Source organism: Capsicum annuum, chromosome 1 (genome assembly GCF_002878395.1).
Source record: "Capsicum annuum cultivar UCD-10X-F1 chromosome 1, UCD10Xv1.1, whole genome shotgun sequence".
Taxonomy (NCBI): Eukaryota; Viridiplantae; Streptophyta; class Magnoliopsida; order Solanales; family Solanaceae; genus Capsicum; species Capsicum annuum.
The window spans coordinates 79,114,415-79,137,212 of record NC_061111.1 but is presented as its reverse complement, the minus strand read 5'-3'; the positions used below and the strand labels follow the sequence as shown (position 1 = coordinate 79,137,212).

The 22,798-nt window shown below is 38.8% G+C and overlaps 1 protein-coding gene across 4 annotated transcripts; it reads left to right on the top strand.

Moving 5' to 3' along the window:
* Positions 1-696: 696 nt before the first annotated feature.
* Positions 697-19,458, top strand: LOC107855730 (disease resistance protein Roq1). Of its 4 annotated transcripts, none has more exons than XM_047404808.1 (6): positions 697-1,251; positions 12,347-12,528; positions 12,610-13,415; positions 16,310-16,606; positions 16,841-18,001; positions 18,099-19,458. In XM_047404808.1, the coding sequence occupies exons 1-6, from the start codon at positions 761-763 to the stop codon at positions 19,119-19,121; spliced, it is 3,960 nt and encodes a 1,319-aa protein (XP_047260764.1). In that variant the 5' UTR covers positions 697-760; the 3' UTR covers positions 19,122-19,458. The 4 variants fall into 4 exon arrangements, with proteins under 4 accessions (XP_047260764.1, XP_016556223.2, XP_016556222.2 ...); XM_016700737.2 differs by having other exon boundaries at positions 12,598-13,415; XM_016700736.2 differs by having other exon boundaries at positions 12,347-13,415.
* Positions 19,459-22,798: the final 3,340 nt, after the last annotated feature.

Sequence of the window (22,798 nt, the reverse complement as noted above, 5' to 3'; positions counted from 1 at the left end):
TATATATCAAATTATTTACACATAGCAATTTTTAATTGGTCAATAAAGTCAATTTTGAGCCTTTTCAGACGTCTGTGGCGCATGTATACGCACAGGGAGTTAAAATGATGTATTTGCATAAAAAAATCATAAAATAATAAATTAAAGTTAAAATTTAGATATCTTTTTATAAAATTTAGATAAGATCGGGGGTCTTCATGTATTACTCTTAAAAATAACGTAAACCATGTAAAATGAGACTCATTAATATTGTTATTGACAATGTGAACAATGTAGTTTCAAGGCACTTGGAAAGAATTTACCAAGAACTGACAAAACAACTAAATAAAAATATATAGACAGACCTATAAAGGAGCAGACTGACTTTCAATAAATAATAATTGAGTGGCGAGTAACTAACCATTTGATCATGAAAATTATTTATATTTTTTTTTATAAATTATTTTATTTTAATAGAAAAGTGAAAACAAGATATTTGACTATGAAAATTTTAAATATAATTTTTGAATTATATTTGAAAAAGTTTTCAATTATACTTATTTTATAAAATTTCAAAAACAACTTTAATTCATAATCAAATAAAACTCCAACTTTAACTCTAACTCTAATTCCAATTAAAAAATTATGACATGGCCAAACGCGGCCTAAGTCTTTGTTAAACCGTGTGACGAGTCTGACAAAGACAAAAACAGTAACAAGGACAGTGCCTTCAACTACAACCAAACGCAATTATTTTCTTGTTCATATTCATCTACAAACAATGGCTTCTACTTGTTTATCCAGTACTAAAAGTTGGAAGAATGATGTTTTCTTAAGTTTTAGAGGTGAAGATACACGTAAAACTTTTGTTGGTCATCTCTACTATGCTCTAAACCAAAAAGGGATTCATACTTTCAAAGATGATGTAAGGTTGGAGAGAGGAAAATCCATTTCACCTGAACTTGTGAAAGCTATTGAACAATCAAGATTTGCTATTGTTGTATTTTCTAAGAATTACGCATCCTCTACGTGGTGTTTGGATGAACTTGGGAAGATCATGGAATGCAAGAAAGAATTAGGACTAACTGTGATACCGATATTCTATGATGTAGATCCATCTGATGTAAGTAAGCAAAGCGGAAGTTTTGCTGAATCATTTGGCAGACATGAGGAAAATTTGAAAGAGGATGTGGAGAAGGTGCAATGCTGGAGGGATGCATTTCGTCAAGCAGGGAAAATATCTGGATATGATTTACCAAATGCATACGACGGGTAAAATTCAGTAACTTTGACTCAAACTCTAGATTTATGTTGTAAATTTCATTATTTATGTACAAATAATCTGTGTAGAACCCAGTAATTAAACAGAATTTTAGTCCAAAACCCAAAACTCAAAAGCTTGGCTTTGCCCTGCAAATAGTTAGGGTAGCCCTATATTTTTCAGTATTTAGGGGATTCATCATTTTTAATAGGCGTAAAATACAATTTAACGACATAGGAAATTCAAACTCGAGAAAAATATTCCTGTAATTTTGCCAGAACACTGGAGATATGTACACAATTAGCCACATTAACGAGTTATTGGGAAAGCAATTTAAAGGCTTAGTTCATCATCACCTAAACAATAGCCTCCAAGATATGTTTGAACAACATACCTATTACTAAAAATCACATGTTCAATACTAAAAGTACTTATACTATCCTTATTCAGTTTAAAAGAAAGAAAGAAAGGGTAGGGCTTGTTAAGTATCCCACATTGGAAAAGGGATGGGTAATTGGTCTCCTTATATGGACTTGGCAAATTCTCCCCTCATGAGCTAGCTTTTGAGGTTGATTTAGGTCTAAGATCCATTCTTTACATGGTATCAGAGCCTCTACGATCTTGGTAGAGAATCAAAGAGCTTCGGCTGCCGGCGGGCGGCTATAATCTATCTATGTTGACCGTCTGGTCAATGATCATGTTAGCAAAAGTTAGGCCACCATACTTCTTTCCCATGGCTTCTCATATCTAATTTGCATAGCACCATGCATATTTTTGGTGACAACTTTCTCATATCTAATTTGTGTAGCACCATGCATCTTTTTGGTGACTACTTTCCCATATTTGATTTACGGTAGCGCCGTGCATCTTTTTGGTGACTATTTTCTCATTTTTAATTTAGTAGCACCTCGCATCTCTCCAGACTACTTCTCATATTTAATTTGTGTAGTACCGTGCATCTTTCAGGACTACTTTCTCATATCTGAGTTGCATAACACCATGCGTCTTTCCGATGACTCCTCAGATTTGATATGCGTAGTTCTGTGTGTCTTTTTAGTGATTGCTCAAATCTAATTTGCGTAGGTTCGTGCAATCATTCCAATCCTACCTATATAATTTTTTTTATTTCAGTAGGGTCGTGCCACCATTCAGATCCTACCCATATAATTTTTCTCAGATTTTTACCGCTTTTCAGCTGTCTAATCTAGTCATCCGGCACGTGAACATGTTTCAACCAGTTTTTTTTTTTGGTGAATTTGACCTGTGAGCGTGCTTCAAGAACCCATCGCCGACCAACTTTGTGACTCGAAACCGATCACCGACCAATTTCCCGATTCACCTCGCCGGAGCAGTTGTAGCCATTTGCCGTATACCACTACTTTGACTCCGACGCCGGCGATAGGTATCTCTCTCACCCTTTCTCTCTCTCTCGTTCTCTCTCTCCCTCTCTCTTTCTTCCTTTTTTCTCTCTTTGCACTGCTATCGCCGACGGGGCAGGGTTTCTGCCGGCTCGACCCTAGCGTACGACGACCGCCTGTGTTTAGATTAACAGGCTGTGCTGGACCAGATCTAATTTCGGCAACACCTAGGCGACGCTCTGGTGACATTCAGGCGATGCTCCGGCGACCAATTACAGGGACGCGACACAACAGTAGGGTGAAGGCAGCGGCAGTAAATTCCGGCGACCAATTTCTGCACCAATTTGCCGGAATTCAACAAAACAATCAAGAAAACGTCCATCACTGCGTCTTCTCCAAGTATCAGGTGCACTCGTCTCATTCCTCTCTAGTTTATTTCTTTTTAGTTTATTTGGTGTAGGCTTTCTATCTCTTTGTCTATCTTGATATCCTGTTTGCGTTTTTTGATTTGTTCTTGTGGGATTGCTGGTTTTGATTTCCCCGTAACTTAGTAGGTGTTCTTTATTAGCATACCTGGGTGGGTAGTATAGTGCCTATTGTTGCTTGTGAGTAGCAACCTCATTTGCTGGTTTTTTGTTGGATTATTTAGCTGTTTTTAGCCATGCCCTTTTGCTCGTTGTGTTTTTATCTTCTATGTTCTTCACTTTCCTCTAGTGTATTCTTTTGAGAGGTGGCTGGGGTGATAGATGGCGTACTAGGGTCATGTCATAGGTTGGGGTTGGGGAGAGAATCGGGTCTAGGTGCGAGTCCAGGGTTGGGGGCGCGGGGGAGTAGGGCTAGGTGGGATAAGGGTGCTTCTAGTTTGAGAGTTGGGTCCTGGAACATAGGGACACTTCAAGGTAAGTCTATAGAGTTGGTGAAGATTCTTAGAAAGAGGAGGGTTAGTATAGCGTGTGTCCAGGAAACTAAATAGATAGGCACTAATGCGAGAGATGGGGATGGATATAAGTTGTGGTACTCGGGTAGCATGAGATAGAAATGGGGTTGGTATCTTAGTAGATGAGTATATTAGGTAGCAGGTGATGGAGGTTAAGAGAGTCAGTGATAGGTTGATGTCTATTAAGTTGGTCATTGGAGGGTCTTCGGTGAATGTTATTAGTGCCTATACTATGCAAGTAGGTTTGGATGAGGAGGAGAAAAAGAGCTTTTGAGAGGTTTTGGATGAGGTGGTGAGGGGCGTCCCGAGCACTGAGAAGCTTTTCTTGGGAGGAGATTTCAATGGGCATATTGGGTCTTTGTCGAGAGGGTATGATGATGTGCATGGCGGTTTCGATTTTGGGCAGAGGAATGAAGGTGGAGCTTCTCTTTTGGATTTTTCTAGGGCTTTTGGGTTGTGCATAGCGAATTTGAGCTTTTTGAAGAAGGAGCACCTTATTACTTTTGCAGTTCAGTGGTCAAGACTCAGATTGGATTTTTGCTCCTTAGGAACAGTGATAGAGCACTATGTGAAGACTGTAAATTCATACCTAGCGAGAGTCTTTCGACTCAACATAGGTTGTTGGTGATGGACTTAGTAATCAACAAGGGCAGAAAAAAGAGGAGTGTGGAGGCTTGGTTCAGGATTAGCTGGGGTAGCTTGACGTTGGCTAGTGCTTTGGAGATGCGGGAGAAGTTGAAGAGGAGGAGGGCTTGGGAGAGTAGAGGGGATGTGGATAGTATGTGGGAGACGACTGCTAGTTGCATTAGGGAGACCGCTAGAGAGGTGTTGGGTGTCTCGAGAGGTCGATCTGGTAAGCATCAAGGGGATTGGTGGTGGAATGAAGAGGTTAAGAGGAAGGTGAAGTCTAAGAAGGTGGCTTATGTCAAGTTGGTTGAGAGCAAGGATGATGAGGAGAGACAGAAGAATAAGGAGTATAAGGTAGCTAGACGAGAGGCTAAGCTAGCGGTTACGACAGCTAAGACAACAACTTTTGAGAGTGTATGCGGCTTTAGAGTAGAAAGGCGGGGATAAGAAGTTGTATAGGCTTGCTAAGGCCAGGGAGTGGAGGGCTCGTGATCTTGACCAAGTGAAGTGCATCATGGGAGAGGATGGTACAGTGTTGGTTGAGGATGCCCTCATAAGAAAGAAGTGGTAGTCCTATTTTCATAAACTCTTGAACGATGAGGGGGACAAAGGTTTCGTGTTGGGGGATTTGGAGAAGTCTGAGGAGTGTTGCGATTATGGTCATTGTAGGCATATTGAGGTTGAGGAGGTCAAAAGGGCTATTCGCAGGATGCGTCGGGGTAGGGCGACGGGGCCAGACGAGATTCCAGTGGATTTTTGAAAGAGTACTGGCGGGGCAGGTTTGGAGTGGTTGACAATGTTGTTTAACATCATTTTTAGGGCGGAGAAGATGCCTGAAGCGTGGAGGTGGAGTACGATGATTCCTTTATATAAGAATAAGGGAGACATCCATAGTTGCAACAGCTATAGAGGTATTAAGTTGTTGAATCATACTATGAAGGTTTGAGAACGGGTGGTAGAGTTGAGACTGAGAAAGATTGTGACTATCTTTGAGAATCAGTTCGGTTTCATGCTAGGTCGCCCGACTATTGAGGCCATTCACCTTGTGAGGAGATTAGTGGAGCAATTTCGGGAGAGGAAGAAGGACTTGCATATGGTGTTTATTGATCTTGAGAAGGCATATGACAGAGTGTCCAGGGAGATTTTATCGAGGTGCTTGAAGGCTAGAAGGGTGCCTGTGGCGTACATTAGGTCGATTCTGGACATGTATGATGGTGCGAAGACTCATGTGAGGACGGTAGGTGGAGATTCGGAGCATTTTTCAGTTTTGTTAGGGTTGCACCAGGGATCGACTCTTAGCCCTTTTTTATTTGCCTTGGTGATGGATGTGTTGACGCGACATATACAGGGAGGGGTGCCTTGGTGTATGTTTGTAACGACTCGGAAGTACACCCTGGTTGCCACACGGTGCTTATGGTCCTGAAAGACCACAAGCTAACACATGAGCTGGTACCTGCTGTGAGCGCTAAATAATAACAGTAAAATAGGAAGTGCGGAATATCTGAATACGCCATAAGGTTTTAAAAACTGTAATCAATACTGAAATATGATGTTAACATCTGAAAACTGACTATCTGTCTGTACTAGTCTGAAAGCCTCTAACCGAATAACTGAGGAGTTGATGGGACAAGCCCCCAACTAACTCTGACTGTCTGCTAAAACTGGGAAACTGAAATAAACATAACTGGTCCTCGGAACATGAGGACTCACCATTGCTGCTGCTACTGGTGCGTTGGGATAACTAGGTACGGTTGGGAACCTGAGCGTCCAAACCTATGATATGAAACATCATAGCCCAAGAAAAGAGTTTGCGATCAGTACTTTGAATGTACTGGTATGCTAAATGAGGTAAGACTGAGATGCATGGGTTTATATGCATAAATGATAACCCACTGAATGAATAGCATGGGATAACTGAACATGAAGTAATAACTATCTGAATGATATGAAGTAACTTAGTAAGTATGCATGGAGCAGAGACTGGTTAGCATGAGAATACTGAATATAGATGTGTGAAAGCTGTAAAATCTGAGAATGCATGACCAAACATATAATACATTTCTAATATAGTCTGTAACTGAAATACTGAAATCTGATAACTGAATAAATGATAACTGTATGCTATGGTCAAGCAAAACTGAACTGAGTTCTAAACTGAATACTGGAACTGAAACGGTGGGAGGGATCATCTAACCGACATGCCCCGCTCTGAACTGATTGGGGTCCAACCTGTAACCCCAGTTGGAAAGGTGTTAGTACCTTGCCACGGGTACTAACAATGGCTGTGAGTTAACCCTAATTGGCGTGAAGACATTTTGTCAACCCCCACTGGCAGGAAAACTCATGCGAGATGGGTCAACCCTTATCTGGCAGGAAGTCATCTCAACCTACGCTGACTACGTAGTTCTGTAACTCAGGGATTGCTACTAAGGGTCAAACCCTAACTGGCAGGAATGTCCCTATCCCTAGGTTCGCTTGGTGCTGAATCCTACTCCCAACTGATTTGACACTAATTTCAGGACTGACTAAGCTTAACTGAATGGGTAATTGATCATGATGACTGAGTACTAACTGAGTGATAGTACTCTTGGTTTATCTGAAACTATTCTAAGACTACTGAAATTTTGTAAACAGTTTTCGGGTATTCATAACCCCCAGGTCTCGATAACAACAACAACAGGGACGTATGAAAGCCTTGAAACCATGGAAGGGAATCATTGTTCACAATTATTCACTTAAGTATTTCATCAAACACATGGGGGTCAAAACTTAAACATGAGGATATTTCTGGACATGATGAGACAACACAATCACATGACAAAATCATAAATTGAGGATTTATTCTGAATTCTCATGAACATGATATGGAAACCACAATATTTAAGACATACTATAATGGATTCCACTTGAAAACACATTCCAAAATCTTAACTTGTAAATATGTAATAAGTAGTCATTGTTCAAAACCCAATCATTTAGGCATTTCATCAAACGCTTGAAATTCATGGTTTAAACTAAGCATGAGAATAGTTTTAAAACTTGTAGTATAGCATGTTTTTACTTTTAATATCACCAATTAGGGTTTTAAATTCAACAAACAACCCATTCAAACATGTAAGGTTTAATATCACCAATACTTTCATGGAAACATGATAAAAATTTGAAATTCATGTAAGTTCATGGACAAAATTCATAAAATTTGTAATAAGGGCTGCTTTCAATGAAAATAGATTGTAAACATCATGTATAGTCAAAATCCATAAAAGCTTCATGGAGAGAAATCATTATAAACATGTAATTTCATGATTTAAAACACGAGAGATGGATTCTTGAACTCCATGGGTGAAAAGGGCCCATGGATGAACGTGTAACATACTTTAACGCCTTGATCTTGAAAGAAAATTAACTTTTCTTGAACGTTCTTGGATTGGGAAACACAATTTCTTGATTATCTTGAAGAGAATGTATTAGAGTCTTGATGTTCTTGGGAGATGACCTTAAGAAGAATCCCTAATCTTGTTCTTGAGGATAAAGAGGATTAAGGGTTTTTAAAACTTGTTTATGATGGCTAAGTACGTGTTTTTGGTGATTTATATCGTGGGAGGTGAGGGAAAAAACCAAAATACCCCTCCAAATTCGAATGGGAATTGCTGAATTTCATGGGTGACGACTTGGGCTGATAGGTCGTTACTTAGGTGACGGCCTGTCACCCCAGGTCGTCACTTAGAAGCTGGAATTGATGATTTTCTGCCTAAGGTTGACGACTTGGGCTGATAAGTCGTCACATAGGTGACGGCCCGTCAGCTCAGATCGTCACTTTGTTGATAGGCTGACATGTTGGAGTAAAATGGGCATAACTTCTCGCTCCGATATCGGATTAAGGTGAAACTAGTTGCATTGGAAAGAATATTCAAAGATCTTTCTTTTGATATAAGGTAGGGCACGTAACTCATTATGTACAAGGAGTAATGGTCGTTTAAAGTTGACCCAAGCTAAATCATTCACTACAACTTGATCAATAAAAGTGTTCTCAACTCGTCTTTGAGTTTGGAGATTTTTATAACCTCGACTGATATAAAAGGACATTTTAACACTATAGTATTGATCATCACACACATATAGACATAAAATCATTTGGTTTAAGTCTGTACGCATAGGAACAACGATTTAAATTCTAGCCTAAAAATGTGTGGTGTTACAATGTTATTTGTAGATGATGTGGTATTGATTGACGAGACTCGGGGAGGAGTTAATGATAAGTTGGAGATTTGGAGACAGACCTTTGAGTCTAAAGGATTTTGGTTGAGCAGGACCAAGACTGAGTACTTGGAGTGTAAGTTTAGTGATGTGTCGCTGGAGACTGACGTGGTTGTGAAGCTGGACTCTAAGTCCATTCAGAAGAGGGAGAGTTTTAAGTATCTGGGGTCTATGATTCAGGGCGATGGTGAGATTGACGAGGATGTCACGCATCGTATTGGGGCAGGATGGTTGAAGTGGCGGCTGGCTTCGGGAGTTTTTTGTGATAAGAAGGCCCGAAGCTTAAAGGCTAGTTCTACAGAGTGACAGTTCGACCGGCTATGTTGTATGGAGCGCAGTGTTGGCCAGTTAAGAAATCCCACATCCAAAAGTTAAAGGTGGCGGAGATGAGGATATTGTGGTGGATGTGTGGTCAGACCAGGAAGGATAGGGTGAGGAATGAGATTATTCGGAAAAAGGTGGGAGTGGCTTCGGTGGAGGACAAGATGCGAGAAGTGAGGTTACGTTGGTTCAGGCAGGTGATGAAGAGGGGTTCTGATGCGCCAGTGCAGAGGTGTGAGACACTGACTATGGATGATTTTAGGCGGGGGAGTGATAGGCCGAAGAAATATTAGAGGGAGGTGATTAGGCATGATATGGAACAGTTACAGCTTACGGAGGACATGACCCTTGATAGTTGGTGTGGATGGTGTGGATTAGGGTAGAGGGTTAGGGGGTGGGAGGGTGTCGGTAACAGCAGGGCAGTGTTCTGTATTTGTGTCTGAAGTTTCTTGTTCGTAGGTGTTGAGTGCTATCTATGGTTTTGGATTTATAGTTTTAGTATTATCTTGTGGCTAGCGTTAGTTTATTTTGCATACTGTACAAGTTTATATGCATTTATGTATTGTGTTTGTTATATTGTTATTGGATCTAAGTCGGGGGTGTATCCAAAACAACCTCTCTACTTCACCTGAGGTATTGGTATGGACTGCATACACTCTACCCTCCCCAGACCCCACTAGGTGGGAATACGCTGGATATGTTGTTGTTATTGTTGTTTTCTTGTTCAGGATCTACTCATCTCTTGGTTTCAAGATGACACATTTATTTATACCAATTTCTGGCAATATTCCAGCGACAAGTCATCTTCTCAGCGATGTTTACAACTTTTCCGACCACTTTTTCAGTTTTTTAATTGAGATCTCCCAGACGTCCAGAGCAGTCCTTACCAGTTTTGTTGAAGATATCTTTACCAAGTCCCTTACTGATCCTCATAGTAATTACATCCATAACAAACTTGGTACATATGACATGTATGCACCAGCTTGAGTGAGAGTGTGAGTGTGAGAATATGAGTAGGAATAAGAAGCTTGGTACATGTGACATGTATGTACCAGCTTATGGGGGAGTGTTAGAATATGAGTAGGAAAAAGAATAAAATGTAGAGTACTACTTGGAAAAGGACCGCAACGTAGTGTCCTAGTTGAAAAAGGATTATAGTATAGTAGTCTCCTAGTTGGAAAAGGATTATAGTGTAGTAGTCTCCTAGTTGGAAAAAGATTAATGTAGTGTCTATAATAGGGTCTTAAAAGCTAGTTCTTGAGGTTGAGTTAGGCTCAAGATCCATTCTTTACATGGTATCAGAGCCTCTACGATCTTGGTAGAGAATCAAAGAGCTTCAGCTGCCGGCGGGCGGCTATAATCTATATATGTTGCCCGTCTGGTCAATGATCATGTTAGCAAAAGTTACGCCACCATACTTCTTTCTCATGGCTTCTCATATCTAATTTGCCTAGCACCATGCATATTTTCGGTAACTACTTTCTCATATTTAATTTGTGTAGCACCATGCATCTTTTCGGTGACTACTTTCCCATATTTGATTCACGGTAGCACCGTGCATCTTTTTGGTGACTATTTTCTCATTTCTAATTTGGTAGCACCACGCATCTCTCCAGACTACTTCTCATATTTAATTTGCATAGTACCGTGCATCTTTCAGGACTATTTTCTCATATTTGAGTTGCATGGCACCATGCGTCTTTTCGGTGACTCCTCAGATTTGATTTCGTAGTTCTGTGTGACTTTTCGGTGACTCTTCATATCTGATTTGCATAGGGTTGTGCCATTATTCCAACCCTACCTATATAATTTTTTTTATTTCAGTAGGGTCGTGCCACCATTCCGACCCTACCCATATAATTTTTCTCAGATTTTGACCGTTTTTCAGTCATCAAATCTAATCATCCGGCACGTGAACATGTTTCAACCAGTTTTTTTTGGTGACTTTCTTGTTCAAGATCTACTCATCTCTTGATTTCAAGATGACCCATTTATTTATACTAATTTCTGGCAATATTCCAGCGACAAGTTGTCTTCTCGATGATGTTTACAATATTTTCGACCATTTTTCAGTTTGTTTCTCTTTAACTGAGATATCCCAGACGTCCAGAGCAGTCCTTACCAGTTTTGTTGAAGATATCTTCACCAAGTCCTTTGCTGATCTTCGTATTAATTACATCCATAACAAGCTTGGTACATATGACATGTATGCAGCAGCTTGAGTGAGTGTTAGAATATGAGTAGGAATAAGAAGCTTGGTATATGTGACATGTATGCACCAGATTATGGGGGAGTGTTAGAATATGAGTAGGAACAGGAATAAAACATAGAGTATTGCTTGGAAAAGGATTGCAACGTAGTGTCCTAGTTGAAAAAGGATTATAGTGTAGTAGTCTCTTAGTTGGAAAAGGATTAATGTAGTGTCTATAATAGGGTCTCAAAAGCTAGTTCTTGAGGTTGAGTTAGGCTCAAAATTCATTCTTTACATGGTATCAGAGCCAGACCTATCTCAAATCTTTGTTCACCGATGTTGGGCTCCCATATTATATTGTCCTCGCTTCCGTTAATGAGGCTTGTGCGTGCGGGGGACTATTAAGTATCCCACTTCGGAAAAGGGATGGGTAATTGTTCTCCTTATATGGACTTAGACAATTCTCCCCTCATGAGCTAGTTTTTGAGGTTGAGTTAGGCCCAAGATCCATTCTTTACATGGTATCAGAGCCAGGCCCATCCCAAATCTTTGCTTACCGATGTTGGGCCCTCAAATTATATTGTCCACGCTCTAGTTAACGAGGACTGGGCGTGCGAGGGAGTGTTAAGTATTCCATATTTGAAAAGGGATGGGTAATTGGTCTCCTTATATGTACTTGGGCAATCCTCTCCTCATGAGCTAGCTTTTGAGGTTTAATTAGACCCAAGATCCATTCTTTACAGGGCTCAAAGTGAAAAAATGCTGTTTTGTGTGTTAGAGTATCGTCATTTGTTGAGAGAGTATGAGTTGTCTCCATATATGGTCTTGGACGATCCTTATTTCTTGAGCTAGCCTTGGATTTGAGTTATGCCTAAGATCCATTATCTTGACAGTTAACATGGTCCATCCCTATCATTGTTTTTTCCTATGTTGCCCCTCCCCCCTCTATGTTATAGTGTCCACCTCCAAATGTCTGATTCCGTGTGAGGGGTGTTGAAGTTCGACATTAATTTTGAAGTTAGTTATTGTCTCCTCATATGGTGTTGGTCAATTCTCTTCACGAGTTAGGTTATGGAGTTAAGTTAGATGTGAAGTCTTATTTCATAACAGTATAGTTGTTTCTCAAAGATAAATCTATTAATGATTGAAATAAGTGGTTCAATGAGAGATAAAGATTCAACCATTAATACGGAGAGGAACCAAAGGGAGTATGTGAAAAGAGAGATGAGAAGTGATCTCCACATGATTTTCCAATTTAGCATGATCTCAAAAGGATTAGAAATACTAAACATATTATATAATTTCCAGACTAGTGATTCTCACATGGTTTTGAAAGGACTAGAAATACTAAACATATCAATCATCTTCTGTTTGTGAAGTCTCATTCGAAGTTTTCTTTGCAATTGCATTTACAGGTATGAATCTAATTGCATTCAGCATGTTGTTGAAGACATACTGAGTAAACTATGTCAAGTAATTTCAACCATTGAAAAAGATTTGGTGGGGATGGAATCTCGAATGCATGAAGTAAGTTCATTACTAAGGATGGAAACACCTGATGTTCGTTTTATTGGAATATGGGGGATGAGCGGCATTGGTAAGACAACAATTGCAAATGCTGTGTTTGACAAATATTCTGACCAATTTGATGGTATGTGTTTTCTAGATAATGTTTCAGAAATCCAAAGGACACGTGGACTGCAATATTTGCAAGGAGTTCTCCTCTCAAAAATCCTCAAGGTAAGCTTAACTATAGCAAGTGTATATGAAGGCATGAAAATCATAAAGCAAAGGCTACGCTCAATGAAGGTTTTGATCATTCTTGATGATGTAAATCAGAAAGACCAATTAGAAATGTTAGTTGGAGGGCGTGACTGGTTTGGTACTGGTAGTAGAATTTTGATTACAACAACAGATAGACACTTGTTACATAATGAGGTGGATGATGTGTATCAAGTCAACTTAATGACTATTAATGAAGCTATTGAGCTCTTCAGCCTACATGCCTTTAAGCAAAGAATTCCCGAGGAAGATTTTGAGGAGGTTTTAAATCAAGTTGTGCAGAATGCCGGTTTTCTCCCTCTAGCTCTGAAAATTCTTGGTTCGTCTCTCTATGGACTAGAGAAGATTGAGTGGAAATGCGCAGTTGACAGACTTAAGGATATGCCAGATCATGTTCTTTCTAAGCTTAAGATAAGTTTTGAACGGCTGAATCCTTCTGATCAGAGACTATTTCTAGATATTGGATGCTTTTATAGAGGAAAATTGAGGGGTTATGTAGAGGAAATGCTTGAGAGCTGTCATATTGGATCTACAATAAGAGTCTTAATTGAAAAGTCTCTCTTATTTATCTCACCCTATGACACAATCGAAATGCATGATTTGATACAAGAAATGGCCTGGCACATCGTGAGACAAGGTGACACAAGAAGGAGCAGAATATGGCTTCGTGAGGATATTGAGGATTTGTTTACAGGAAATTTGGTAAGATATGTCACTACATCATACATGTTAGTTTTAGTACTGTTAAAATAATGTAGCAAGGAGAGCCAAGAACTTTACGGTTGAAAAACAGAGATAAAACAACATATTTTATTGATCATCATCTCCTAACTTAAATTGTCGCTATGACAACTAAAAATATGTTAAACTTACCATAAAAAAACAACCTATTCGCTATAAAAAATAACAGAAACAACTAAGCAGTTTCCTACCAAAAATAGAAATCTCAATTTGACGAGGAGTTGTATGTAAAAAAGCTGGAGAAAAACAAAAAACAAGTCACGTGCATTATTCCTTAAAACAACTTTTAACACTCCTCCTTACTTTAGGAACTGCAAAATTTTGGTCTTCTGTATTGGGATCTCCACATTTGATAACCGAAAGTAACCTTGTGAATAAATCTACAAATTCATCTTTGGGCTTGTAATGAACTAAATTCACTTTTAGTCTTGAATGCAACTCCTGACTACTAAATCCTTTAGACATGTCTTCTTGCTTCGTTCGCACCTTGAGTTTAAACTTACCCATTTTATTTTCCTAAAACATTGATTACTCCTCTATTGCTTCAATTCCTTTAGGAACATTGAAAGCTCCTTTGAACCTAGCAGGTTCACATTTTGCTTGTGCTTTTTCAATTAGAGGATCATCTTCTAATTTTTCCATCCTATAATTTTTTTCATGTTTTGCAGAAACATCTTCCATTGGATCAAATGAGAAATGTTTACCTCCCATCTTAATGTTTAAAACTTCTTTTCCAGCACCATCATTGATGAGGCAATGCTTATCCTCAAATACTCATTGAGAAATATTTTCTACCATCTGACAAATACTCAATAAGTTTTGATCAATATTAGGTACATAAAGAACATCTGAAATTGCTTTATTACCTGAACTTGTTTTGATGACAACATTCCTTTTTCTTCAACAAGAATTTGGTCACCATTTTCGATCCTAACTTTGGATATTTCAGTAGGCTTTAATTCTTTAGGCAAACTTTGTTATAAGTCATGTGGTTGGTGCAACCGCTATCAATCAACCAAAAATTCATTGAAACCTTACTTAAGATACATGTTGCAACAAAAAAAGGTCTTCTTCTTCATTGACCATATGTGCATCTGCTTCATGGTTCTCAAATTTGTTTTTGCAAATCACTGCTTCATGGCCAAGCTGATTGCACTTGCTGCACTTCATGTCTGGCCTTTTCCAACACCTGTATGGTGGATGACCCATTTTTCCACAGTGCTCACAAGGTGGGTAACTTTTAAAATTTTTACCCCTGCTTTGAGTTTTGTAGCTAGCTGGCTACTAAGTGTTCTTCAACCATACCATTTTGCCTCATAAGTCTCCTTTGCTCCAGTGCTTGAAAAGAATTTAACAACTCTGTCAAGGTAATTTTGGATAGATCTTGTGTATTTTTTAAGGTAGTTATACATGTTTCATATCTTTCGGGCACTGTAACAAGAATATTTTCAATAATTCTTGAATCTTTAATTTCAGTGCCTAATAATCTTACATTGTTAATAGTGCCAGGTAATCTGTCCGAGTACTCTTTGACTGTCTCGGAGTCTTTCATTCTCTGCAACTCTGCAACTTGAACTCTCTTATTAAATTCAGTACTTGCATTCCTCGAATTTTTTTTATCTCCAGCATATTCTTCTTTAGATAATCCCAAATTTCTTTTGGTGATGTGAGAGACATAATTCTTGTAAAAATAGTTGTTGAAACAAAAGCAAATAGAGTTGCCTTCGCTTTAGACTTCATGGTTTTCTTTTCCTTGTTACTCTTGATTTGAGCTATGGTGGGATTATTTGGCAGCGAATTAATTTCATGATCTTCCATAGTTTCCCAAAGATCAAGAGGCTCCAAGTAAGTTTTCATTCTCACAACCCATAATTGATAATTTTCACCATAAAAAATGGGTGGGTGAAAAACTATTTTTAGTATCCATCTCTTCACTCACAGGTTCCTCAAGAAAAATAGCTCTAGATATCAATTGTTGGTTTTAATACTGTTAAAATAACGTAGCAAGGAGAGGCAAAAACTTACTGCTGAAAATACAGATAAGTTAGAGAAGAAGAGACACAGAGAAGTGTTTTTTTCTTTTCTGGTAAAGCAATGTATTTTATTAATCATCAACTCCTAACTTATATAGTCGATATTACAACTAAAAATAGATTAAACTTACCGTAAAAAAAACAACCTATTTGCTACAAAAAATAACATAAATAACTAATCAGTTTTCTACCAAAAATAGAAATCCCAATTTGACTAGAAGTTTTATGTAAAAGAGCTGGAGAAAAACAAAAAAATAAGTCACGTGCATTATTCTTTAAAGCAACTTTTAACAATACATATGAACTATATTGAAGCCATCATCCACTTTCTGGGTTAAATTTATGAGTTTCTTTTTCTTTTCTTTTCTTAAATTCTTTTGCTATATAGAATAGTGTTATATTTCTGTTTTGTCAGTTGTGTCAATCATATCAATTTTGAATACTTGATAAAATATTTTTTTAGTTCAATAACTCAGATCAATTTTGTTATTCACAAGTGCATACTATGTACTGTAGTTTTGTATTTCAGATTTTGTTTCCTTATAATCTGTAATAAATCACTTCGATACACAAAAACACACACATAGATCCGAATTCCGAGTATTCTTTCTGCTAGAAGTCACATTCTTTTGTTGTCAGTGTCTTCATTCCCCATATTATTGTATTTGTGTGGTCGCATTTTTTGATATCTTCTTGAATTAAAAAACCTGCAAAAATTTGCAAACTCATGTCAATATTCACTTTCAAGTATTATTCTAGTTCTGTCTGTGGAAATGATTTCACACAATAGTGTTCTTTAAAAGTTTCCTTTGTTTTTTTTAGGAGGCAGAAGCTGTGGAGGGCCTATGGATCCCAAGGAATTACATGCCAAAACAGGATATATCCTATTACAACATCAATGAATCATTCAGAAGAATGAAAAGATTGAGGGTGCTTGTAGTCAGAGCAACAAATTTCTGCTCTGTTGACCCGATCACTCATATTCCTAGCAGCATAAGGTGGCTTGATTGGGAAGGTTGCCCTCTAAATTCATTGCCACAGAGTTTTGAACCTTCAAAGCTTCTTCGTCTCGATATACTTGAAAGTACTACACTTCAGAAGCTCTGGACAATTTCAAAGGTAAGATTGTTACTGTCGCTTTTCTTTGGCATTCTTATTCTATGCTATTTCACCCTTCATCAATCTACTAATGATAAGAGAACAACTTTCATCATTTAAAATGGGATAACACGCTTTTAAATTCAATTAATCATTCACAAATTGTTCTTTATGAGTGGTAAGGTGTCTGTCGTCTTCACCTAAAACATAGTTGAATATTACACATACTTATAAACATTTTTCCATTCTAAATAGGGCTTGGACAAACTTAAAACTTTGTATCTCAGCTACTGTGAGCACTTGGAAGAAGTTCCAAGCTTTAGTATGATGCCAAATTTAGAGAGAATAAAGCTGGAGGGATGTAAGAGTTTGAGAGAAGTCAGCCCATCCTTTGGCATTCACACGAAGCTAACTTCGGTGGAAGTAATTGATTGTCCAAGCCTTGAGAAGCTTCCAAGTTGTATTCAAATGGGATCACTTCAGAGTCTCAAACTTTCTTGTCTTCCAAAATTGAGGGAATTGCCAGAAACCAAGGAGATTCACTGTTTATTGACATTGGAGGTAACTAATTGTCAGAGCCTTGAGAAGCTTCCTAGTTGTGATCAGATGGAATCCCTTGAGACTCTCAAACTTTCTTGTCTTCCAAAAATAACAACATTGCCGCCACTTGACGGGATGCATGGTTTACAGGAACTTGTTGTAGAATATGTTCCGATAGTAGAGCTTCCGGTGTCAATCGGAAATCTTGGTTCCCTCAAACAACTAAGACTAAGTCATTGTAAAGATCTGGTAAGCATTCCAAACAGCTTTTGTTGTCTGAAGAGTCTTGGAGTTCTTCTGATCTACAACTGCAAAAGACTAGTGGAGTTGCCAGAAAAGATGGGCGACTTGAAACTGTTAAAGAAGTTAGTAGTATATGGTACTGCAATTTCCCAGTTACCCCCTTCAGTTTCAGATCTTGGTGAACTAAACTTTTGTTCGTTCTCTCGCTGGTCTGGATACAGACAAGGTGCAACATTTCTGTTACCCCCTGCATCAGATGTATCGCCGTTGAGGGTGTTAAAGCTTAACAAATACACGCTGTGTAGCGGAGAACATCTTCTTGATCTTGGAGGCTTATCATCTTTGGCTCACTTGGATTTGACTAGAAATGATTTTACTAGTTTTAGTGAAACCACCAATCTGCTCTTTCATTACCTAGATATTACATTTTGTGAGAAGATTGTGTTACCCGAACTTCCACCATGCATAAAGGAGTTATATGCATATGATCCTTTAATATTGAAAAGCATCCCTGATTTCCCTAGCAAATATTCAGACCTGTATTCAGTGTCATTCACGTGTCATATTGAGAACAGAGGTGAATTGACTGGTATCTTGCACTTTGTCCTCCACTCAATTAGTGTGGCATCTCAGGTATAGAGCTCTCTCTCTCTCTCTCTCTCTTGATTTTTCTGCTTATCCAATTATGTTTTAAGGGAAAATGGAGCTGATACAGGTTTCTTTGTTGTAGTGGGAGAAAAGGCTGCCATTTAGCGTTTTCTTCCCTGGAGATATAAGATGGAACGGGTTCACTTATTACCGGAAAGAACAAACAAAAAGATTCTCCACTCAACTTGATCCATGTTGGTACGAAAGTAAATTCAAAGGATTTGTTATATGCTTTCGTGTACCATCGGTTATTGGTCAGAATCAGAAACCTTCAGATGCTAAATCACAACGAGGAAGTCGCAGGTTTGGATGCGCTAAGGTTACTGCTAAGTTAGTACAAAGATATAACAGGCAAGAACATGATGTACTCCAGAAAAAATGTTTGATTGTTGCCCGTCAAACATGTTGCTCTCATGGTAGTAAATATGCCATTTGCTTTAGCTACATCCCTTTTGTATCACTATGGCATTCTTCTGATTGTGAGAAAGGGAAAAAGCTGCCAAATGACTATTGCTTCTTCGAGGCATCTATAGACCCAGACACTGCAACAAAATGGGGACTTCTTTTGGTTTATGAGAATAAAATTCAGCAGATAGATCAATCAACCATCGCGGTCCAGCTTGATGTGGAATCTCGGAATACCGACCTGTTTAGAGTATGTAATGATGACCAGGGCCAGAAAATGGAGGATGCTTCTGTTAAGAGAAGACGTCTTAATTTTCCTCAAGTGATGAAGGATTCGTATTCTCCCAGTGAGTGTCAAACTTTCCAAATAATTCCTGATCAACAATTGGAAATACCAAGCTCTTCTGCAACTCAAAGTTTCCAACACAGGGAAGAGTCATACGCTTCAGAACAACCCGAAACTATAGCTGATCCGCAAGTTAGTGAAGCAATAGATGATGCTACCTCCTGCTTGGTACTTGAACAACTGGAAGCACCAAGCTCTTCCGAACAGCCTGAAACATTTGAATTCTCTCCAGGTGAGCACAAGGATAATTCAGTGACAACTGGATCTGACTGCTCCGAAGGATTCCCACAATTGGAGACCACATGCACTTCTGGACAATCTCAAACTCTCCTTCTCTTTCCCGAGCATTCATGATTTAGAATTACCGGTGGACCTCTTGATTTGCTGGCGAAAAGGTCACAAATGGCAGGATTTTCAAGCTTGTGGTGAAACTTTTGTTTTCTGCATGATGGTGGATGTCCATCTCCTCATGTTTCTTGGGATTCAGAGAGTATTTATTTGCTCCAAAGCTGTTAACAGACAAATCGCTCAACATAAAACAAGTGCCAGAAGCAAAGAATCTGCATATTCAATCCAACACATTAAGTAGAGCAGCCAGTAAACGTAATTATGAAATCCATTTTTTCTATCTATTTACTGTGGATTTGGTACAATTGAATTTGTAGGTGAGAAGAGCATGCATTACGATTAACCTTGTTTTAGGTCTGACTTACTAGTAGTTCGATTATGAGGTGAAAATGGGAACGAACAAAATATAAAATTAGCGAAGTAAACAAAGTAAATCAAATGAATCTAAACGAGTTCGGAGTTAATAGGAGTGCGTTTGAGATCAGTTCCAGGCTTTTCAAGCTGTTGACGAAGTACGATTACCAAAAACTAGACAAATTGTAAAAGATAACAAATGCTTAGAGACCAAGAAACCTGACTTGGTAAGAGAATGAGAGTCGAGATCTTTTACAAGTGAGGGGTGCAACTATTTATAGGTTACAACATTAGACCTTGGCCAATTGAGATTCAATACTAGAACCCTAAAGTATTAAAACCTATGTTATTGTGCCATATATTTGATATGTTAGTGAGCCAACTAATATTCTTGCGTTGCTATGTTTCATATGAGTTCATCTGCGCCCTTGAGTGGTGTGACAAACTTGTGTCCTGTTTGTCCCTTGTGTCATGTCATCGGGGTGATGATTCGCTGAGTCTTATCTTTTATGAGAAGGCACTTTTCCTTCCACATAGTCGAGAGAGGCCTCACATAGTTCTTGCATTCGTTGTTGTGATGGATCTTTACGTTGGATCCCCCCCCCCCCCCCCCCCTTGGTGCTATATGTCTCTAGGTAGATTTTGCCCCATACAGATAGTCCCTCCATCTTTCTCAAAAGAAGAATAGAGAAACGAGGATCTCCACTGAAAATATCTAGTCCAATTCACCCTCAAGAATGAAACACGCCTTTTTGTGTGATCCTTTGTCATATGGGCGGCATACTAGTGGTGCACTGCCCGAGGCATCAAAGAAAAACTGCCTTTTCCTGTCTATAAATTTCGGAGGTTCACCACTCTCTGCTTGCCTTGCCCTTTTATTGCATCTGTGAATTTTCCTTAGGTTAAGTTTCTCTTTATTCCTCCGCATCTCAATTCAGTATACATGGTTCCTTATTTGAACCCTTTCCCCCTTTCATTGTTCGCTGGTGGTGCCACGAACAAGAGGAAGGGGTCAGATCTTTCCGTACCAATCGTCAATGAAATCATCCCCAATCTTTACTCTCTTGACGAAGATTTCAAAGTCTTATCTAGCAAAGACTCTAAAGGGAAGACAGACCGATGAGCAAATTGGACTCGTGAAAGAAAGCGATCCAACCATTGTCTGTAGAGATTGCGGATGGTCTCCTGAGGAATTTTGAGTGAAGACCCCCGATAATTTGAAAGCATCAATTGTCAAAGTTTGATCGAACTTTTGTATACGCTTACCTATTTAGTATGGGCCTTGGAAATCCTTTAATGAGGTAATCATATCATTCTGTAAAACCTTTCAGTTATGCCTGGATCAAATATGGAGAATTATTACTTGCCTCTATGCGCTATCCGCTTCGATCGGTGAGACCCCAAGGACCCTTCCAAAATTATTTCCACGGCATCCTGGATCACACAACATAAGAAATCCAAGATGGATCCCTTCCTTTATCCTGCATTCTTCTTATTTGTGTTTATCGTTAATAGCTTATCATTTATGAACTCCATGCAACAGCTTGATAACGTTCCTCACGAGAATTCCCTTTTCCCATTAGGTTGGAGAATTCTGCTCATGGGTCAAGAAAAATTTGAGCTCTTTTTCAACTGCTAGTTGATCCTGGGTGCATCTATCCATCCAATTTGGTTGGAAAGTAATGAACCATGGTGCCTTTACTACCTTACATTATTTGCTATTTTTTGACTAGTCATTTATTAAGAAATTTTCTTCTTAAGATTGATATCGACTTAGTGATTCTATCACCCTAAAGTGTTGCCACCAATCTAATAGGCCAAGAACCTTGAGCTCAACTTCATGCCCTCTTTGATGGTGCGACGATGGACCATGATACTGAGGTCCAGCCTCAACCTTCTGGAGGGAAAAAGAGTAAAACACTCAATTTGTTAGTAAGAAAATCTGTTCCTGAGGTTATTTCTTTGGATGAAGGTTTCAAGGAGTTTAGGAGTGAGCCACTGACCTAGAGGTTGAAAACTCCTAATGTGACTTGTTCCGAAGCTAGGGGTTTGTTTTAAGAGAAAGAAAATGTTGAAAAGGTATACTCTAGTCTTAGCTCATTGTGGAGCTTATCGAGGTGGGCCCCATGTCATCTTGGCGGGCATGGGATCATGCTTTCGGGTTGTAACTGCTTCTTCCTCTGATGCTCTAATAGCATATCAAATTGAGGTCCATTGTTTAAAAAGAAAAATTAGTGCTCCATCTGAGAAAGCTAAACTAAAAAAAAATGCCTTGACTTGGAAAAAGCTCGTGATGCTTAGATCGTTAGGCTCGAGATTCTTAAATATAGGTGGTCGATATTGAAAATGGGATTGGCAAGTCGTTGGCCATGGTCAATCTAGCTAAACAACTGGTTTCTAATGAAGAAGATATGCCTACTCCTTCTGAAGGGGAAGTTTTGGCAAACAAAACGTCTGATAGTAGCTCAACCCACGATCCCGAGTATTAGGGTATAATCTCTTTGAAAATTAGGGTCATTTCCCTGGGTAAATTTTGTACTCTTTTTTGCTTGTTTGTATGTTCAGTGTTCCACCTTCGATATCTCAAGCGTGGCCTTTTGTATTCTGATTAGAATAATCCAAAAACTATCTTTTTTTATCTCTCCTTCCTTTACCTTTTTTTTTTGGATAAGAGAAGAAGTTAGATGAACTTTTCATTGAGATTGAACCATTAGTCCTAGGGGAATGTAAGCCGACCTAAGTGCCTCATTTCCCTAAAACCATCACGTTATTTTCTTATAACTTTAACTATATTGCAAACATGGTGATTATTCATGATCTTTGTTTTCCCACACATTAAATAGGGTTTGTACTATAAAAACCATCCTTTTTGACTTGTGTTCTTACTTTGTATAGAACTCTTTCTTCTTTTAATCAACATTCTCTGGCATAAAGAAAAATTGCTTCTTATGGGGTTTTCCCCTTGTCTTTTCCTGCACTTAAGCTTTGTGCTTTACTCCTCCCACAGTTTTTAGTTTATTCTTGTCTTTGATCCCGGTGTCATGCCTGAGATCTTGTTGCTGAGGTGTTTGATGAGGGTATGGTAAAATCTATAGGTGAAGCCAAGGGCTAGAGTAGTGAGAGAAAATTTACCCAATCACTCTCCTCCTTAGCAGTCTTGGGGTATGGGCTTATCCAACCTGTTGTGTAAATCCTTCAGATCGCGAGTTGTATCCATGCTTCTTAAAACTCTATAGAGAGTACCCACTAGCTGAAGGTAGTCTCATCGAGCTTCTGAGTGAACTTGATGGGGCTGCCTTATCCATGGAAAATCCATATTGGGTCATGTC

Excerpts from the sequence above, each read along its gene's own strand:
- LOC107855730 (XM_016700736.2), top strand. The coding sequence starts at position 761 with ATGGCTTCTACTTGTTTATCCAGTACTAAAAGTTGGAAGAATGATGTT. Across the intron at positions 1,252-12,346 it reads TTACCAAATGCATACGACGG|GTATGAATCTAATTGCATTC; the intron begins GTAAAATTCAGT and ends TTGCATTTACAG. Across the intron at positions 13,416-16,309 it reads ATTTGTTTACAGGAAATTTG|GAGGCAGAAGCTGTGGAGGG; the intron begins GTAAGATATGTC and ends TGTTTTTTTTAG.